Source organism: Doryrhamphus excisus, linkage group LG13 (assembly GCF_037039965.1).
Source record: "Doryrhamphus excisus strain RoL-2023G ecotype Guam linkage group LG13, RoL_Dexc_Guam_v1.1, whole genome shotgun sequence".
In the NCBI taxonomy this organism is placed as follows: domain Eukaryota; kingdom Metazoa; phylum Chordata; class Actinopteri; order Syngnathiformes; family Syngnathidae; genus Doryrhamphus; species Doryrhamphus excisus.
In genome coordinates, this window is record NC_136369.1 from 5703558 (window position 1) to 5725342 (window position 21785).

General features: G+C 40.0%; 1 protein-coding gene across 1 annotated transcript; it reads right to left on the reverse strand.

The window, feature by feature from the left end:
- Positions 1 to 4012: 4012 nt before the first annotated feature.
- On the reverse strand, positions 4013 to 16314 carry LOC131139692 (ephrin-B2a-like). Its single transcript, XM_058089519.2, has 6 exons — positions 15867 to 16314; positions 15660 to 15782; positions 13777 to 14060; positions 11408 to 11500; positions 9928 to 10041; positions 4013 to 5496 (listed from the first exon to the last, which is right to left on the reverse strand). Exons 2-6 carry the CDS (start codon positions 15773 to 15775, stop codon positions 5111 to 5113), a joined length of 993 nt encoding a protein of 330 aa, XP_057945502.2. The 5' UTR covers positions 15776 to 15782; positions 15867 to 16314; the 3' UTR covers positions 4013 to 5110.
- Between the last annotated feature and the right edge of the window lie 5471 nt (positions 16315 to 21785).

The window sequence follows — 21785 nt, forward strand, 5'->3', positions numbered from 1 at the left end:
ACATCAACTACGGCACTTCCGACAGCACAGCTCCTCGACAACAAGCATCCATCTCGGACGCTTTCCAGCCGCCTCCAAACCAAAGGAAACCTTTTTCTTAATACATGTATTTATATTTTAACTAGGGAAATATAAATGTAACTGCAACAAACCACCGAAGCGTACAGTTTTACTTCAATGTAACTTTTTCATTGCATGGAAACGATTGTGGCCAATTGTGGAAGCTATTTTTCAACTTTATTGCTGCAATATATTTGTTGTCATTTAGCTTTAAATTCTATTCCTAATAATACAATATCAAGTATAATTAACCTGTTGCTATAGTTGGCTTTTAAACTTCTTTAAATCACGTATAATCTTAAATAGTTGTGTATATAGGTTTTGGTTTAGTGATTCTATAAGGTTACAGTATGAATGCTTGCAATCTCCATTTTGAGAAATGTATTTATTTATATTTACATTGACTAGTGATAGCATTGCCCTTAAATTAAATTAAAATATTGCTACTTCAAAATGCAACATTTTCATTTTAACATTTTAAATAAAATTGAAAAACTAATGATGACTTACCATGTTTAGCTGTTGAAAAATAAGTCTGCTTTTGTTTGTTAAAAAGTTGTCTTCCTCGTGTTGATACTTCTCTTACGCTGCCTATATATACAGTATATATATCCTAAATATATTATTAGTAATAATCAAATTATTTCTGTAAATGTTTTCTGAAAAATGTGTCACTTAAGCTTCACATTTCCATAAAAGATTTATGATCACTGACTTCATTAATTTTGGTAAGTAGTAAACTCTTTAAATCAAAATTATTACAAAACTTTTATCTGCTTTTTCTGTTTGTCAGACAGAGAAAAAACGTACATATTGTGGAGACAATGTTACCACAAAGCCATTAAAGCACAACAGAGAACTGCAGCAAAGTCTTGGCCTTCTAACAGGATGTGGGGCCCAATTTGGTCTTACAACATTATGGAACACTTAAATTTCATTCATATAGGTTCAATTAAAGAAGTTCAAAGTAATATACACAGAAAGATTACTTTAAAATGTACAGTTCACTATTCATTCAGATGTAGTTATTGACGTTTCTACAATTGAGCCATCTGTCATGATATATTCTGTATATCCGTATATATTTTTTTTAACTTTAAAACTATATTTAAAGAAAATTTCTTATGTTTTGGGATTAAAATGTTTGTACCCAAGATGCGTTTCGTGATTTGAAATGAGATAATGCATAGCAAAAGTAGCACTGCAATACATTTACATTTCACTTACATGACAAAGACACAGAAGGAGCTTTTCTAGCTGGTGACTTGCAAATCTATTAGCACCTTATCACATTAAACTCAGCAACACAGAGTGAGGTCACAAGACATGCAAAATTTTAACCCCCCCGGAAGTGCTATATATGAATGTGATCTTTGTTATACAAGTGTTTATCAGCTTGTTGTCTTTTGCACACATATGCCATACAGTAAATATTTATGCTGGCCAGCAGAGGGAACTAGCAAACTAAATACTGTACCATACTGTAATGACTTAAGTTCCTTTTAACTGTATGAGGAAGCTTTAAAAAAACTTCCCTTTTGCCAGCAAACCAGAATTTTAAAGGTACATTTAAAAAAGTAAATCAATGCATAATTGGTGAAAAAAAATGTTTACTTCTAAAATGATAATTAAGCTTGGGGATGACTTGGTTGTGTTTGGGGCCTGACACTATTGTATGGTAAGTGTCTTTTCCTCCACTTTCCTGCTCTTACTACAGAAGCAACCGGCACACTCGTGACCCCCCCTTCCTCTCTTCCAGCTCCCTACACAAAGCCACTCGTGCAGCCAGTTCTTCCGCATGGAAGTGAGGTGGGGGGTGGGTGCAACACGGTGCATGTAGACTTCACATTGTCCCGTGGGGTCAGATGAAAGCATATGGCTCGCCCTTATGAGACCTCCCCCTTCCCGCTCTCAGTTCAAACCACACTTAATCAGGTAGCGGGCAAACAGCATTGGAAGTTACGTGTCGGTTTGTGGAGATAAGAGAGTCCAATGCATGTCAGATTCCTGCAGCATGAATGAGAGTCGCTACTTCAATATGCCCGGCACACTTCACAGTGACATTCAAGCCTGTACTTGAGATCCATCCCCACTGTCCTTTTCTGTATTTTCTTTCTAAAATGGCTTACCATAGCTAAGCTCCTCCCACATAGGGGCCATAAGCCCGGGGGTCCCTGTTTTGTTCCTCCAAAAGAGGCCTGGCTAGCCATTGTCTCCTTGTGACCCACAGGTCAACTGAACTCACCTCGCCTGACCACGGCCTATTCAGCTGTGAAGCTTCACATTGGACAAAAAAACATCTCACAAGGATCACACACATACACGGACGTGCAAAGCACTTTACACAAGTCTAAAAAAGAAAGCAAAAGGGGAAGCTATGTTTTTGGGGTTTTTTTTTCATCTCCATTCACACAGAGCCTCAACCTCAGTGCATACTGTGCCCATATCATGACAGCTTATATGCACATTTGGCAAAGTTGGCTTCTTTGATTTTTTTTTACACAAGAATGACAACACAAGTACACAAATTTTTTTTCAAAACTGTCTCGAACACAATCCTCATCATCATCACTCCCACACTCACACTCAAAATTCTAATAGTGGTTTCAATAGCATGTTTCGAATGCACCCCAACTTCTTTTGTGCTTGTATTATTCATTGATGGTGAAATATTTTCAACTAATTGCTTTCATCTTGTGTTCACAGATGATATGTTACCGCTTAGACAGACCCGCCAGCGTGACTTTGCGCTCTCAGAAGTAAGTAAAAGAGCGTCCCTGGTGGCTGAGAAGCTCATGGAAGCTGACAGGTTGAAAATGTGTCGCATGATGTGGCTGAGGGAGCATGAAACATGCTCATCCATGGATGTCATGCATGTAGCCACAGGAGAGGCAGTGACACAAGGAACCGCTGAGTGTTTTTTTTTTTTTTACATGATGATCATAAAAAGATGCCTTGTGTAGTTGTGCATGAAAAGTTTTAAAAACATTGAAATTATATTCAAATAATTATATCTGGACCTGGGTTCGAATCTCCGCTTCTGTGTGGAGTTTGCATGTTCTCCCCGTGCATGCGTGGCTTTTTTCAGGGTACATTGATTTGTGAGTGTGAATGGTTGTTTGTCTATATGTGCCCTGTGATTGGCTGGCGACCAGTCCAGAGTGTCTCGGCCAGGATAAACTCTAGCATACCTGTGACCTGTGAAGCTTATCAAATCCTACCCCTCCATCTGGTACTTTTACATTCAGTAACTGTTACATTTGTTCACTTCCTGCTTTCCTAATATAGTTGAAGTTTAAAAAAATGTTTTTTTGTTTTTTTTATTATATTTTTGTCATGTACTTAAGTTATGGTAATGGTTATGGTTTTATTTCATTTGAACATGCATCAGATTACAATTGAATGCATCACATAATCAGTTCACAGTTCCACATGTCCAAAAGGAGTAGGAAGAAGCAAAGCTTATTAAATCCTACCCCTCCATCTGGTACTTTTACAATCAGTAACTGTTACATTTGTTCACTTCCTGCTTTCCATAATACAGTTTAAGGAACTGAACTACGGGAAAATTAATGTCAGAGGTTGTAGCGCCACCTGTTGCTTTGGCATGCATTTGACAGCCCGCAAATGGACATTTTTTTGTAGACTGGGATTTTTTAAAATCTAGAGTGGGGAAAATATGTGTATTCACAGTAATTCTAATTTTGCATTGTGGAGATAATTAGAATCAAATAATTTAATTTTGGTAGTAACATTCCAATCCAATCCAAAATGTAGTCTGTGTATTGTCTGTTAAGCCCTACATTGCTCACAGAAATGCTCAGCATGGTTCTATCCAGGGCAGACACACACTTTCCCTGGAGTGTCATTAGAAATGGAGAGATATGCACTCGAAGAAGTGTCACGCCTTCAATTACCCGAGACAGCACAGAAAACAATCCCAATTCTTTATTATCATTGACATTTTTTAAAATAAAAGTGCTTCAGTGTCATTTTGACAAATTACAGTGTGTGATTTGATCTACAGTCTTTTATTAGTGAATTTATAAACGATTGATTGATTTTATTTTAGCATTAGACAGAACATTAAAAAAATTTAATAATGTTAATGCACCTTTCCTGGCAAGACAGCCCTGCTTTTTTGGCTTTAGCAACAGTTTGGCGGAAATTTCACTTTCATGTTTTTCCTCTTGCTGGGAATCACCAACTACAATAACTTATTTCTGAGCTTGTTTCGTAAACAGAGCTTGGAGGAGGGCAGAGGGCATATCCCACCTACAGCCAAACCCATAAGGAAGCCTGCTCCTCTGTGACATCACAAAAGAACAGTTTTGCAACGTCCTCCGAAATCAAACATTTTGAGCCATCCCCAACTTCTTTCAGGGCTTACTTCCAAATACGCAAACCTAATTATCTCAAACTTTGGCATCGTTTAACACGAGAATACAACATCCTAACTACATTTATACGTCCCCTTGAGGCCGAGAGCAGCAGCCTCACGCCACACTTCTGCTCTGTATTAGGTCACAAAATGTGCAAAATCAGCATTTTTACTTGGTTGAAATCATACAGAAAATACAATTATAACACAGTTCAATGGACCAATATTAATATTTATTTTATGTTATAATTTTTTCCATGTTGACAGGTGAGGCTCTTCCTCCCCGACCTCTCCTGACCACATGTCACTGATAACTGGGGCCATAAAATAAGACAAAACCCTAAGATAGAAATGTATAAATTCAATGTAAAATGTGTTAATATTGTTGCCAAGTCCTAGAAAAAGCATGACGGTAGATTTTTACAAAGTAATGTCGGGAAGCAACATCAGATCCGTCCACAGACATACACACTTACTGAAGACACGGGTTCAGACTATAAATACACTGCTTGTCTATATGTTAAATTAATATATTTAAAACATTTTTACAAATCAGAATCAATTTGAGGGCCAGGGATATTCCTCTATGATTGTCTCTTGTTTGTCATCAGGTCTCACATCCACCTGATGTTAACAGCGAGGAGAAAATGTCAGTACAAGCAGCCAACATTAGACTTTATAGTAAATGTTGGTTGGAGTCTGAGGTGTAATCTCCTTAACTATGTACACAGGGGGTCCATAGTCGCCGCTCACACGCTCAAAATGTCGACAGAGTCTACTGTCAGAGGCCTGCAGAGGAAAGACGACCTCGCTGCGGTCCGAGCCGATGTTGTCGCTGCTGATGCTGTCCCGCTTTGGCACAGCTAAAGTGTTGAGGGACACAGACGCAGACTGCTGCCTATCTGGGACACAACGACGGCACTTCCACACCACGACCGACAGGATGATGATGAGAAGGAGGAGGATCACACAGGCCGAGACAACCCATATCAAGAGTCCTGGCTGCGTGCCGCCACTGCCACCGGGGTTGAGCTGCCCTGCTTCTGAGCCTGCGTCTGTCACGGGCAACGGGAGACAGAGAGAGAAGGAGAAACGGAGATGAAAGACCAGGGTGGGAGACATTCAAAAAGTTATGACGTGTGAGTATGCGGTGCATTGTGAAAACTGGTGGCATTTATCACATATCTTTTGAAGGTAAAGCAACCAGAGGGGGCTTCTATTTGGTTTCACATGAAAAGAACACGTCATCCATACAATGTGTAAAGCGCAAGTCAATTAAAGGAGTAACAACTGGTGGTGCTGATCATCTGGTTAAAACGCCGTTTTGACAAGATGACTTAACAAACTTGTGTGACTTCACTTGAACAGCATCCACTTTCTACAACATTCTGGAGAGTTTCCAGCAAAAAAAAAGTGTTGTGGCCTGAATTAGTTTCTATCTAAACTGAAAATAGAGAACACGTGCATGAACACCGCATATGAAAGTGTGTCTCAAACAATGGAAGAAGCATTTTATCGTAGTTGTTCGTTTAGCTCAGTGCTTCTCAATTATTTTCTGTCATGCCCCCCTAAGGGACGCCCCCCACCCCCTGATTTTAAATACTAGAGAAACTGATAATATGTATTCATTTATCTATGCTGTACAGACTGAATTTGAAAGTGAAACCAGGGAAATGCAACAATATGGAAAAGCATGCAAGCGTATTCAAGATTCACATTGCATGTTGAGTAGTATAAATCTGTACATGTTTGTAGGTCTGCATTAAAATGAAAGCCCCCCCACTCACCCCACATGTCAACAGGAAAGTGTACAATTACTACATCAGTATTACGTCAAATATGAATACCCATACCCATGGTATTTAAACAGTATCAGCGCAAATAATGCATATTTTTATTGCTCTTTCTGTACTGTAGAATTGATATTGATAGAATTGATAGAAGTGATATTTCCTAAACAGACAACAATAGTAAGGTATGAGAAGAACAGCCCATTTATTAGAAACCAATTGGTTACATAAATGTTAACCTCAAACATAAGAATATTCTCTGGAAGCCCGTTTCCGCCACTGAAAAAAAAGTTATCCCAATGGTAAATCATAATAACTATATATAAATTATGAGATTAATTCATTCATTTTCTACCGCTTATCCTCACAAGGATCGTGGGGGGTTCTGGAGCCTATCCCAGCTGTCTTCGGACGAGAGGCGGGGTACACCCTGGACTGGTGGCCAGCCAATCACAGGGCACATATAGACCAACAACCATTCACACTCACATTCATACCTATGGACAATTTGGAGTCGCTAATTAACCTAGCATGTTTTTGGAATGTGGGGAGAACATGCAAGCTCCACACAGAGATGGCCGAGGGTGGAATTGAACTCAGGTATCCTAGCTGTGAGGTCTGCGTGCCGCCCTAAATTATGAGATGAAAGTAAAAATTTTGAGATAAAAGGTCCAAATTAGGAGATTAAAAATCAGAATTATGAGATAAGAAAGTCAAAATAATGAGATATAAACTGCACTTCTTCACTTGACAAAAATGGCAACAAAATTGTGGGTGGGTCTTTTTTTGGATACCCACCTTGTGTTGCCATTTTTCCAATGTGAAGAAGACGGCACCTGTGGCACATGGGTAGTTTGTATCTTATAATTTTGACTTTTTCTTTCAAAATTATCACTTTTTATCTAATAAGTTTGACTTTCTTATCTCATAATTTCAACTTTTTATCTCATAGTTATGACTTAACATTGGGATAAAATTTTTTTAATTGGCGGAAACGGGCTTCCATAATATTCTACAACTGAGCAAAACAAATAAACCATAAATTAAAAGATATTAAACAGCATATTCTTTCTCAACATGTGTGGCAATACACCTGTGAACGTCCATCTACAATGTATTGGTGGATAGGCATACGTAATGTAGCAAGTCTTGAGGTGTCTCAAACATGCATATATATATATATGACACAAAAATGTTTGAGTAAGCAATCAAGCATTGAACTGACTTTTAAACTGTCGTCAAGCAATGAGACAGTAGTGGGCTCACAAGGTGGCCAAGCGTGGCGCACCCCGTGCAGTGGTGATTTTGTCCAGCGCACCACTCTGCAAAGCCAATTTAGTAATCTGGGCTGCGCTAAGATAGGCATGGCAATGCATCAGTGAGAAGTGTCCACATTTTTAGCTTAGCGCAGTTAAATTTTTTTAAAAAACCGAGCAGCAAAGGCGCCATTAAAGCGCGCCTGGTCCAGGGCTCGACAATAACGATGTACCGATGGCCCGGGGCAAGTTAAAACAAAATTCGGGCAAGTAAATCTAATCAGTGATATTCCCGTCGGGCAAGTGCACTTTGGCATGCCATACTGCCAAGAGTTTTTTTTAAAGCGGTTCTTGTTGGGTGTTGGTAAAACACGGACTGCGTAATTCCGGTGGTAATTTGCAAAGCAATCCTTGCAATGGACCAATCAGAATCGTTTATTTAGACCGCGGTCCGTAATCCACAGTCCGCGTTTTACCCACACCCGTTGTTCGCGATCAACCAATCAGCGATCGTTTGACTACGAAAACATCCATCATGGCGCAGACTTAACTAACTAGCTGGGGGCACGGCAACCGAACTTCTCCTTTTTTCCCTCTCGTTCCTCTTCTTTGGTCCCAAAACGCCCGCTCCAAGACCGCGAGCTGAACATGACTGCCCCCCAGCGTCCATGCATGAAACTACAGCCCGGAATACAACACACACGCAACGCTACAGTATTATTTATTTTATTATTTTATTTATTTGAGATTCTCATGTGATGCCACAAAAAATTACATGATATCATTATGGCAGTCTTTTCATTTTACATGGGGCAAGTTCGGGCAAGTAGTTCTCACCTTAAGGATTCCCCATGGGCAAGTCATTTTGGTTTTTAATGTAGAGCCCTGTGGTCTATTCTCGGTGCAGGCGAAGCGCACACTGCGCAGTGGTAAATTGGCTGACAGTGCACACACGTCACCAAAATCTCACAGCCAGGTTTTACAGAGTGTCAGGCACATTTCAATTGAATAAACAATCACAGCAACCACTATTTAATGTAGCCGTCTGAACCAGCATGTACATTTTTGTATGAATTTTCCCATCACATCTGATTCAGATCAAAGACATCACACTTCATGGGAACTCAACCTGAAGGCAGCTGAAAGTATGATGCCAACTAATTAGTTTTTTAGTTGTTGTTCATCATTAGTTGTCTAATGGGTCACTTGCTCTGTTTCCTCCAAGTCCTCTTTGTCTTGAAACCTGACACCACAGTGCAGCACGGTGTGGCTTCCTGGCTCATTTGTATACTAACAGAGAACAGATGACATGTGTCCCACATTTAAAGGCAATGAGAGGCGTTCATTTGATTGGTTAAGATTACACTCAGCTGTGTTAAACCCTCTCACGCCTTCTCTCCTCCCTCTTTGCCACTTGTGCCAGTGAGAGGGACGGAGGCGTGGGTGCGCCGCACTGCAAAGTGCGCTGGCCACAAATAGAGCCCAGGGTCGTTCAGAGGAGGACTAGAGACGTGTTTATGAGTTGGAGATACATATAGGTTGCGGTGTTGGAATTGCACTGTTGATATATTTTTGGGTCAGAATAAAGTTATAAAAAAGCATCAGTCTCTGTGTGACTGTGTGGGGACACGATTGGGCCGTCATAATAGACAGATGTGGCTTGACATGATGCATACGTGTTGATTATGCTAAAAATGTTAGCTTAATTATTCATTCATTCATTTTCTACCACTTTTTCCTCACGAGGGTCGCAGGAGGTGCTGGAGCCTATCCCAGCTGTCTTCGGACGAGAGGCGGGGTACACCCTGGACTGGCCGCCAGCCAATCACAGGGCACATATAGACAAACAACCATTCACACTCACATTCATACCTATGGACAATTTGGAGTCGCCAATTAGCATGTTTTTGGAATGTGGGAGGAAACCGGAGTACCCGGAGAAAACCCACGCATGCACGGGGAGAACATGCAAACTCCACACAGAGATGGCCGAGGGTGGAATTGAACCCTTGTCTCCTAGCTGTGAGGTCTGCGCGCTAACCACGGGACCGCCATGCCACCAGTTGGCTTAATTAATTAAACAAATTGCCCCCGGGCCACACTTTAGACACCCATTAAACGTGAATCATTCTTAACTATGTACCTGAACCAAACGTAAAAGGATAAGGGAAGAGTTTAGATCCACTTTGGCTCATAAGGTGATCAGAGGCAGTCATTGTGACACAGAATCAATCAAGATGGAGGTCAGCAGGGTGCAAAAAGGTAGTGATGCTGTATGGAATAATGGTTGCTTTAATCAGCTGTGAGAAAGTTCCATCTCAACAAACCATTTTTGTTTAGATTTTGGTTCATGTTTTTCCTGTTGTTTCCCTCCTTCCACTCCAATGTCAGTTTGTTCGCCATCCGTTGTGATTTTTTAAAAATGAAATATTATCCTTACCAGTGCTGTTCTTGATAGCATTATCTTTTGCAGCATCCTTTCCTTTAGGTTTCGATTGTGTCGGGGGAAATCTAGTTGGGGACTCCTGAAGTGTCGATTCAGAGTCTGAAGAACCTGCAGCAACAATCATGGAGGAGATAAACATCCACTCTTAAGGCTGTGTTTAGTCAATGATTACACTCAAAACTACTGGAAGAAAGATAACATGGAATGAATAAACATGAGTTTACAGCAAGTGAAAAGGGGATATTGCAACTATCAAGCTAAGTATAACTCCACGGTATCAATTATTGAGAGTAGCGCATAATTAATTTAAGTAAACAATGAGATTTCAATTCAAAAGAATATTTTTTGAATGAAAATTTTCAAAAATTAAGTAATTTAAAGATGAAACGACTTGACATCCGATCTCACACTGCATTGCCTTTATCAATAATGTATAGTTACACCAATGCCATTTAAAGTTCAAGTGAAAGGCCATAATTTAAAGTTATTTCTAATAATAGAGATTTCCAAATGAAAGCTTGTAACACCGATGACTCCTGTTAGCTGACATTAATATATGCAGGAATTTAACACTAAATTACAACTAGGTCCTTTTAGTAATTACTGTTTTCTGCGGCTGACAAATACTTGTTTACTCCAATGGTGTTTTCTAAACCCAGCATGAAAGCGACCCCGTATTCCCAAGATCAGATGAAGAAACACACAAAAAATGCTGATTTTTCATCTTGAAGTCCAACTGTTCAATAATTCATGAGAAAAAAGACTGCAAAACTGCATTCTGGGGCTTGAACAAATTCATAATTTCTAAGCATTTAACTGCACACAGAAACACAGATGTCTGCTATTTAGAAATATCCCAATTGTTGCATCCCTTTTCATTCACATATGAAGGAAAATACCATTTCTATGAATCAAATATACGTATATTAACAGACATATAGAATATGGTACATATGTGTAGTATGAGTGCATTGAGCTAAGCCTCTTTGTATGATAAGTCAATAATGAAGTAAAAACACAAGAATAAGCTTGTCAAAAACCATACAGATATTTCTTTTGGAAAAAAGGTTCAGGAAAAAAAAGAACCAAAGTGATTTCCTCTATAGGTCATTTACAGAATATGCATCCCCACTGCTTGATTATGCTTACATGCGATGAGATAAAAAATGAGCCAAGATGGGGGAAGGGATTACTGAGTGCGACAGCCACTCTCAATGATTGCATGCAAGTTGGTGCTGATGGTGGAAAGCAGAAGTAGGGCTTTGAGTGTTCATGACAGCAGTTTTTTTCCCCTCTATAAGCGAACGACGACATAGCTGAGATTATCCTACCACTTAGGAGTCCATGATATCACTATATTTCACTTAATAACTAGTGGAAGATAATTGTTTGTCTGATACACATGCGTCATTTCCATCTTTCCTATCCCCATCCAACCCAACACACACACACAGACATCTCTCCAAGTTCTTACTTTGTCCGACTCTCAGCACCAGCTTCATGGATTTAGTTCTGCACACACCTCCGTTAGTGTTATCCAGACTTTGCGGAGAGCCTGTCGATGTGGCTGATGCAGAGAAGAAGCAAACATTAGTGCAATTTATTGGGAAGGTTTAGCCTTAGTTACTAAATGTTGCATCACTTTCAAGCAGAAAAAAAACCCAAACAGAAACACTGTAGGAAGATGCTGAAAATGTTGTCAACATTAGCTATGCCAACTGCCTACTGTTTTGCAATATGATTGCTGTTGTAGTGCTATAAGGTGTGTAGGGCTGCATTGCATCATAAGAGGTGCTTCTAAGACAGTGGAACTTTGGTTAGCATTCACCCGTTAGCAGCACAGTTTCGCCGTGCATTGTCAGTTTAGCAGCTTGATGTGTTATTCCATTCACTTCCTCCATTCGCCAAACAGCATGTTGTGGCATTCTTATCCCCACGAGGGTCACAGGCATGCTGGAGCCTATCCCAGCTGTCTTCAGAAGACAGGCGGGGTACACCATGGACTGGTGGCCAGCCAATCACAGGGCCCATATAGACAAACAACCATTCACACTCACATTCATACCTATGGACAATTTGGAGTCGCCAATTAACCTAGCATGTTTTTGGAATGTGGGAGGAAACCGGAGTACCCGGAGAAAACCCACGCATGCACAGGGAGAACATGCAAACGCACAGAAATGCCAGAGGAATCAAACCCAGGTCTCTAACCACCGTGCAGCCCTGTTGCGCCATTTATTATTATAATTTTGATTTATGAACATAAATGGTCAATAACAAATACTTCACATATTTAATATATCGGGGGGATTATTTTCTTAGTGACTCTTATTAGATGACTTTGTCTGCATGCAGTTTTTATCGTCTTTGTTCACCAAGCGTGACTCTACGTAAAAACTTACATACTACACAAACCACAGACGCCATAGACATAAAAAGTCATATCCAGTCATGCATAATATGCATAAATTAACCTTAAATCTTAATTTACGCATTCCATCCATCATTTCTATGTTTTTATATGTTTTCTGGATGTAAAACAATCATAAAACCATTAGAACTTGTTTGTGTTTTTATGTTTTTGGCTTACTGGCAATAGGATATACATTGTTTATTGTGGGAAATTTTGTTTTGGTTAACATCCGTTTCAGTTAGAGTTCTGGAATAAATTAATGATGCTAACAAATGTTTCAGTCAAACATTACTTCAAATGACTGATGTACCTGTATATCCATAGTATCAATATTTTGATTTGAGAATCAATTTTAGAGCATGAAGAGCTAGTATCCGAAGTATTGACGTTTTCTTTTTAACTATTTTTTCTTCTCATACAGGAAGTGAACAGAATGTAAGTGAAAATGTGTAAGGGGTAGGATTAAATAAGATTGGCTTCTTTCTACTCCATTGAGTCCATTTGAGTTGTGCAAATCTAACTTGCTAAGCATGTCTGAAACAAGCATACCATACATACTATATATATAATTAATTTACCATACATTTATGATACCTTTGGATATTGCAAGCATTTGTTGTCATCAAGAATCCAACACAAAAACACTTCCTTCAGTACATCAATCCCAAAGATGTTGAAAAACATATAGCAACATCACCAAATGCCAACCCTGAACGATATTTTTGACTCGATGCATTATTTTCATAAATTATTTAACGAATAAAAGTTTTATTTGACAGTTGAACCAAATACCATTTCAGCTTGAAATGCTTAATATATTTGATGGGGTTTTTTTTTTGTCTGAAGCTAAGCTGTTTTAAGGAGGATAAACAGACACACACACACACACACACACACCAAGAACTCTTGGTCACCCTTGTCTATGCACACAACCGCTTACACACACACACACACACACAGGCACGCGCACGTGCACGCACACACAAATCCACACTTGTTAGGAGCATTTAGGTCAGATAACAACATCTCACAGGCAAGACGCCCTGTTGCCATGAAAGCTCGCGTCAAATCTGCCTGATGCTGTAAAAGCCTTGTGTGATTTGGGGCATGTAAGCCCTGGGAATGGCACTGTCCTGCCAGAGCCGAGTGTGCTGTGACAGCGTGGCGAGGTGGAGGAGGCTGCACAGTCACACTTGCTCACTATCTTATGCATCAGTTGCCGCTAAGATGCACTGGTTCCACCGACAGCAGTCTGATAAGGAGGCCATGCGAGTGATTCTCACGCAAGCTGACTAAATGAGAGGACAACAAAGACGATAACCTCTTCTTGAATCAGGGTGGGTGAATGGGCGGAAAAGGGGGGGAGGAAACACCATCCCACCTGTTGAGCGTGCAGATTTAAAGATGTTACTCAGACATGTTTGACTTACAGGTGATGTAATAATCCTTCCCTTTGAGGAACTCCAGCCCCCACAAGTTGGGGCTGAACTCCTGAAACTTGAACGTGAACTTGACATCCCGGTGTGGTTTGTCACAATTCAGCAGTGGTGCATTCTTCTTGTCTATGGAGCAGCTCTCCATCTGACTTCGGGGGACGAGATAAACTCGGTAGAACTCCTCCTTTTCCCCCTTGGAAGCATCCGCCCGTGGGCAGACAATGTCCATCTTGTCTCCTATTTGAGGATAGAGAACCAGACCTTGACCCGGAATAAATCTGCGTGAAGAAAACAACCATCTTGTCATTTGTTCCTATACGAGTGAATGACACCATTTTAGCACCAGGAGCTCATTTGGAAAGCTCTTAAATCTGATGGATTTAATCAGTAATAACAGGGGCTTAAATGCCCCAAATCACACCAGCTTTTACAGCATCAGGGACAGTCGTCAACCTGAGAGGCTGGTGGCTTGGAGAGTACCGGGTTTCAGCTTCAACGCACACCCCAAAACTGCACCTATTGTGCCAGAGGCGGCTGCCTGGCCCATTGGGCTATACCAGGGGTCAGCAACCTGCGGCTCCAGAGCCGCATGTGGCTCTTCAGCCTCTTTATTGTGGCTCCCTTTGCGATGCTTGAATATTTTTAACACCCGAGTGGGGAAAATGCACGTCTTTTGTAATGAGTTTTAAAAAATCCAACTTTGTCTGAGACCATGAATGCATCCTGAGTGAGTTCTGACTGCTATCCAGTTCAGTACATGAAGAAAAACAAGTAATACTTACCTACAAATCTAAAAAATAAATTCGAGATAATTTAAAAACAGCGGCATGGGAACTTGTTTTTACGTTTACAGTAGTTTACACATACATTTATGTAAGTTTATCTCCAAAACTAGCAAGAGTACTCCAACTCGTCTTTTCTTATCTGAACTACTTTGATACCCCCAAATTCCCTCCAATGTTGTTTTAAACATACTATATGTTTTGCGGCTCCAGGCTATTTTTCTTCAGTGGGCATTGGGTAAAATGGCTCTTTTCATAGTAAAGGTTGCCGACCCCTGGGCTATACAGTATAGGGAAATGCTGAGGGCTCTATGGCCTCCAGGGGGCGCCAAAAAATTGAGAAAATTTACCTTAAATATTAAATTAGAAGAGCTCACATTGATTGAAATTTAAAGTAATTTCAGAATTTCACATGTAGTAATTTTATATAGTTTTGTATATACTTATTGCATGATGTAAATAAATATATATGATGTTGATTGTTGTTTTTATACAGTATATATATTGAAATGATGAAATGATTTATTCACATATTTATTTAATTTTTATATTATGTTTTTTGTCATTGTAAAATGGTTACAATAACAGACAATGGTAAAATATTCCATTCAATTTTTCTGTGGACCGAGTTGTAATTTTGTGTTTTAAAAAAAATCTCCTCTGTAAATTGCAGAGGGGGTCCAAACGTTTTCCACTGAGGGTCACATTTAGAAAAATAAAAATAAAAGGATTTCCGGGGATGCATTGATATGTAAACATTCACATATACTGTATGTAAAGCCAAAGCTTGGTGTTATTAATTATGAGTATCAAAATTTCAGAATTTTTTTTCTTGGGCCTTTTTGCTGTTTTTTCACTGTCTCATTTTATTTCTACAATATGCCACGCACCAATAATAATGGCCCCCAGGCCACACTTTAGACACCCCTGATGTAAACCTGTCAAATACATAATAAATGCATGAAAAAACGATATTATGTGCAGAATCTAATTGTATTCAGAATACAACAAAATGCACGCAATGTTATGAACGCAGTAGTATATATATGTGTGCAGTATTATTAAAATAATGTAGTTCAGAAAGAAAGTACCTACTTTGTGTTGGCGCTGCTCCACAGGATGGACTCCAGAGTGATGGCCCGACAAAAGCTCATGATGACGGCCAGCAGGATGATAGCAGCTCCGTGGCTCCATGGGATTCTTCTCCCCATCACCGAACTAAAAACACGCGGAGGTTCACTATCATAACACGCAGCGGGAGGGGGTCAACATGTGTCGCCTGTGCTTGTGTGCGTGTGGTGCCTTCAGGTGCATCCCGCGGCGGAGAGATGCCATCAAGTTCCCGACGCACTTTCATGAAGGTTTCCACATTGGGAGTAATTGACGAGAAAATCTCTCGTGTGACCACACATCCACGCACCGAACACGGGAATTGTGTGGCGATGCTCAGCCATCAGCTGAGCAGCCGGCCCGCCCATTTGCCGGTTCATGCGTGGAGGGGCCACCCGGGTTGGTTGGCACATTTTGGACATGCTCTCATCACATTGGATACTTGGAAATGGTACAGGACCCAGTTTTTGTCATGTATTATTGAATAAAGTCCGCAGTTGTCAACATGCAAGGACTGCAAATTCACCACAAGGCAGATTAAAGTCTGCATTACTGCAGATGTACCGTATGTGCATCATTGTGTTTTCTTGTTCATTTATTCCTTAAGTAAAACTTATATCCAAGCTACAAACTGCATTTTCCCCTCCCAGCTCAGTTAGAATGACATGTTTGCTTTACAAAATAGCGCAATAGCAAAGTTAAAAAGCTCCAATTAGGTGATATTACCCATACTCTGCTGTTGGTAGGTTAGTGTGAGCAAATCCAGCGCTCCTTTTTCAGTCTGTGTAACTTCCCTTGAGCTCACTTCTAAACAAACATGGCGTCGATCGTGTGGGACTTATCACTGTTTTAGAGAAAGACATTGTCATCGAATTGAACACATCAAACCTTATAAGCCACCTGAAACACCTGAGGCTTGTTCTACCCAACTTTTTTAAACCGAACTGTGTTAATTGTAAATCATATTTTACGGTTTATTGTGCATTTGAAGCACCGAAGAACTGGAGTCTGAGAAGGAGTGTCGAATTTGGGAGAAAACCTCACAAACATTAACTTTCACTCTTTGCTACGTGAGACCTGAACGCCGTCTCTCAACCACCACAGGAAGAAGCGGGAAAACCCCTGTCCCTCGCGCCCACCCCTCCGGGTGGCAACCACTCCCCTTATCGATCGTTCCGGGGTGAATTATGTACCGGTAACCAAGCACTACACATCCCTATTTATAATGTATCCAAAGACAACTTAATGCTAGCATGGGGAGAACATGCAAATGCCTCAGATAGATGCTCCAAAAATATATTTTTTTATGAAAGGGTTGTCAATAGTGTCTGCAATTGTCAACAGTGGGCTTGAACTTGCAACCACACACCCCCAACAAGCACACGAGCCAGTGGGTTAAAATCCCAGGTTTCGCACCCACTGACCAGCACGGCTCTTTGGGCAAGAAGGAGTGAGGATAAGCTGTTATGAGTTAAAAATAATCATAGAAATCATACTTTGAGGGTGGGGAGAAGTGATTGAACGACTTGAAAAGACTACAGGACTACTCAAGAAATCAAGTTCATGAGGACTTGAGCTATAACTGATCCACTCAATGCAAAAATGAGTCAAAGTTGTCCAGTCGCTGACCTTTTCATGTTGAGCTGACTTCAAAGGTATACCAAAACGAATGAATGGCAATGAATGGTGTGTGAACATTCTTAATGGACAATACATTGCCAATATATTGATTGTTGACAAAGACATGATCAAGATCAACACAGACACCACCTGTGTTTTGCCATGAGTTATTTCTTGAATTCACAACAGTTTCTCAACTTCTTTAACGAAATGCTGCCATTTTCTTTGCCTCAATTTTACATTATTCTATAGCTGCAATCAGCCACTTGAAACATTATTAAATCCATGAACTATCCATCCATTTGCCAGCCAATCACAAAATCAAAGAAATAACTCATGGCAAAACATGAAGGTGGTGTTCTGTTTTAATCTTGCTGCCACATTGTGTTTTTCATTCATTAATTCATTTTCTACTGATTATCCTCATGAGGGTCGCAGGGGGGTGCTGGAGCCTATCCCAGCTGTCTTCAGGCTGGTCGCTAGCCTATCACAGAGCACATATAGACATATATAGTATACCAAAACGAATGAATGGCAATGAGGCGTTATCTGATTGGAGATGTTGGTGTTTGGGAGTTCTGAGATCCCGATGCATAAAGGCTGACATCAACGTCTCTGCAAAGACCAAAGCTGCACAAATGATGAGTAAACTGTGCTGTAATGTTTGTTGGTGTCAAGAACACACAGAGCTGCATAGCCTAAAGTGCCGAAAACATCATATTTATAATTCATTTAAACTTCAAGTTTTGACTACAAGGAAAGCATACACAGTGACATTTTGTAAACATGTCTGACTTATTCTGTAGCTGGTTAAAACAATCTTTAGTTTGTCCTGTAGTCTACCTTGTCGCGGGTGAGGGAATACATTAGAACACAAAACACTGTATATATATGGTAATGGTAATGGTTTTATTTCATTTGAACATGCATCAGATTACAATTGAATGTATCACATAATCAGTTCACAGTTCCACATGTCCAAAAGGAGTAGGAAGAAGCAAAGCTTATTAAATCCTACCCCTCCATCTGGTACTTTTACAATCAGTAACTGTTATATTTCTTCACTTCCTGCTTTCCATAATACAGTTTAAATTTTGTTTTTTGTTTTGTTTAAATAATGCACCTCGTACCAAAGTCCAGGATATTTTAGAATTTATTTGTTATATAGTAAATAATAAACATATAGTTACACACATACTGTCATTACATCAACAATCTCTATCCCTTTTTTTGGTAAATCCATGCACAACAAAGGAAACTGAGAACGCAGTATAATCTGCATATTACCAAAAAGAATAAAATATAATCTCTTTTTGATGAAATGATTCATTCAGGCTAACGGGTCACATGCTAAACGCTGTTTTACCAAATTAAATGATGATTCATTGCTTAAAAGCAAGTCGTCCAAGCAAATTGTACCTTTGTGTTTGTGGTCCATACTCCTCCATGAATTTGCATGAAATCTCCCAACGTGAAGCTAATGCTAACATGGCAGGTGTCAGATGAAATCAACCCCTATCACGATTAGCATTAACCTCAATTTGGGACTGCGTCATCACAAACCACGTGGCGAGATCGCTGCAACACATTAGCTGGAAAAGATCATTCTGAACAGTTAGTATCCGAGGGTTAAAAGAGACATTATTAGTGTCAACATCGACTCGTTTTGCCTTATTGTGTCTTATTGACAGCTTGTCCTAGCATGTTTTTGGAATGGGGGAGGAAACTGGAGTACCGGAGAAAACCCACACATGCACAGGGAGAACATGCAAACTCCACACAAAGATGCCAGAGCGGGGAATCGAATCCAAGTGGCCTGCGTGCTAACCACTTGTCACCGTGCAGCCAACTGAAATACATGAAAATTCTAATTGTGTCGCATTTCTAATATATACATGTATTTCTTATGCATACATTTATTTTCTCTTGCTACAAGAGTACAGTAACAGGTCTTTATCTTGTTCATGGTACACCCCGAACCTAACATGGTAATGGTTTTATTTCATTTGAACATGCATCAGATTACAATTGAATGCATCACATAATCAGTTCACAATTCCACATGTCCAAAAGGGGTAGGAAGAAGCAAAGCTTATTAAATCCTACCCCTCCATCTGGTACTTTTACAATCAGTAACTGTTACATTTGTTCACTTCCTGCTTTCCTAATATAGTTTACGTTTTTTTTGTTTATTTATTTATTTATTTACATTTTTTTGTCACGTACCGAAGTATACAATCTATTTAGCAAACATCAACTGCTTGTATTGTTTCTTGAATTGGCTCATCGTTGTGCATTGTTTGAGGTCCTTACTCAATCCATTCCATAGTTTGATTCCACATACTGAAATGCTATGGCTTTTTAACGTAGTCCTAGCATATAAGTGTTTCAAATGTAGTTCTTCCCTGAGATCATATTTCTCCTCTCTTGTAGAGAAGTATTGGATGACATTTTTAGCTAATTGGTTGTTTTTAGCCTTAAGCATTATTTTAGCTGTTTGAAGATTAACTACTATATCAGCAAGTTGAAGTATTTGTGATTTTAGAAATAAGGAGTTAAAGGCTAAGAAGTTTTTTTTTAACTTTGAGAGGAACTCTACTCTGAGTGAACCCAGTAAAGAATGGGGTGAACCGCACAGATTCAAACCCAGAAGCTAACCACATGCTCCACCGTGTTACCCACTAAGAGGTTATTCAGTGAAAATAAAGCAGACGCTGACAAAGTTGATCAACCTTGATCAGATACCTGATGATTATCACTTACCTGTGAATTCCTCTTTCACCAACAGTTGCTGGTTCACTGCGGCTCTTCCTTCTACCCCATGAGCATCTCTCCCAATGAGCGGGTGCATCTAAATGTGAGTGTCTTTTAAAGGTTTTTTTGTGTGAGTCATGTAAAATCCCCTTCACAGTGACACCTTTAACTGTGCAGGGTGATGAGATGAATTGGACCAATGTCGGGAGTGTCACGATACATGGGGATTTTGACACTCTTTTCCACTAAATGACTATGAGTGTGCACACGATCCTCATTAGACCTCATGGCCTGTAAGTGCCTGCAAACGACAATCTGTGCAGCGTTTGCATGCCCTCAGCCAACAGGCCAGTCATAGTGGTGAGATTCTGAGAAGGCAAGGTGCCTCCCCGTCCACTCTCACAATCAATGACACAACTGCATCTCCTCACGCAAACTATTCTTTTGTGTTCGTTGGTGATGTAAACATCCAATATTCCTGCCAGTATGTTAAGAAAACAAATGAGAAAAGCGATGACGTCCTGCATTGAGGGGGTGGGGGAAGAAGTAGTCACATTAGGGGCAGCCCCTCTACCCGTTTCTCATTCTGGAAATTCACAGGTGAGTTTTAAAATTAGAATGCATTTAGAGGAAAATCATTATTATAACTTATATTATATTAGTACGTGTTTTTTTTTTGGTTCATATAAAAATTGGTGTGTGAACATTCGCATCTTGTCGCGTCTTTATTGACAATACATTGCCAATATATTGATTGTTGACAAAGACATGATCAAGATCAACACAGACACCACCTGTGTTTTGCCATGAGTTATTTCTTGAATTCACTACAGTTTCTCACCTTCTTTATCGAAATACTGCCATTTTCTTTGCCTCAATTTTGGATTATTCTGTAGCCACTTGAAAAACGATTAAATCCAAGAACTATCCATCCATTTGCCAGCCAATCACAAAATCAAAGAAATAACTCATGGCAAAACATAAAGGTGGTGTTTCATGTTAATCATTCATTCATTTGTTTTCTACCGCTTATCCTCATGAGGGTCGCGGGGGGTGCTGGAGCCTATCCCAGCTGTCTTCGGACTGGTCACCAGCCTATCACAGGGGACATATAAACAAACAACCATTCACACTCACATTCATACCTATGGACAATTTGGAGTTGCCAATTAACCTAGCATGTTTTTGGAATGTGGGAGGAAACCGGAGTACCCGGAGAAAACCCACGCATGCACGGGGAGAACATGCAAACTCCAGACAGAGATGGCCGAGGGTGGGATTGAACCCGGGTCTCCTAACCATGCAGCCGTTATTGTGTTTTTGTCAACAAAAAAATAAATCTTCAATGTTAACTTATTCCTTTCATTCATCTTTTATATGTATTTATATGCATTTTCAATTGTTTTGTGTGTGTAAAACTATAATTATGAAACTATAAAAAGCCCATTTTATTTTTCTGGTACGGATTAATTTTCATTCATTCATTCATTTTCTACTGCTTTTCCTCACGAGGGGTGCTGGAGCCTATCCCAGCTGTCTTCGGGTGAGAGGCGGGGTACACCCTGGACTGGTGGCCAGCCAATCACAGGGCACATATAGACAAACAACCATTCACACTCACATTCATACCTATGGACAATTTGGAGTCACCAATTAACCTAGCATGTTTTTGGAATGTGGGAGGAAACCGGAGTACCCGGAGAAATGCACGGAGAGAACATGCAAACTCCACACAGA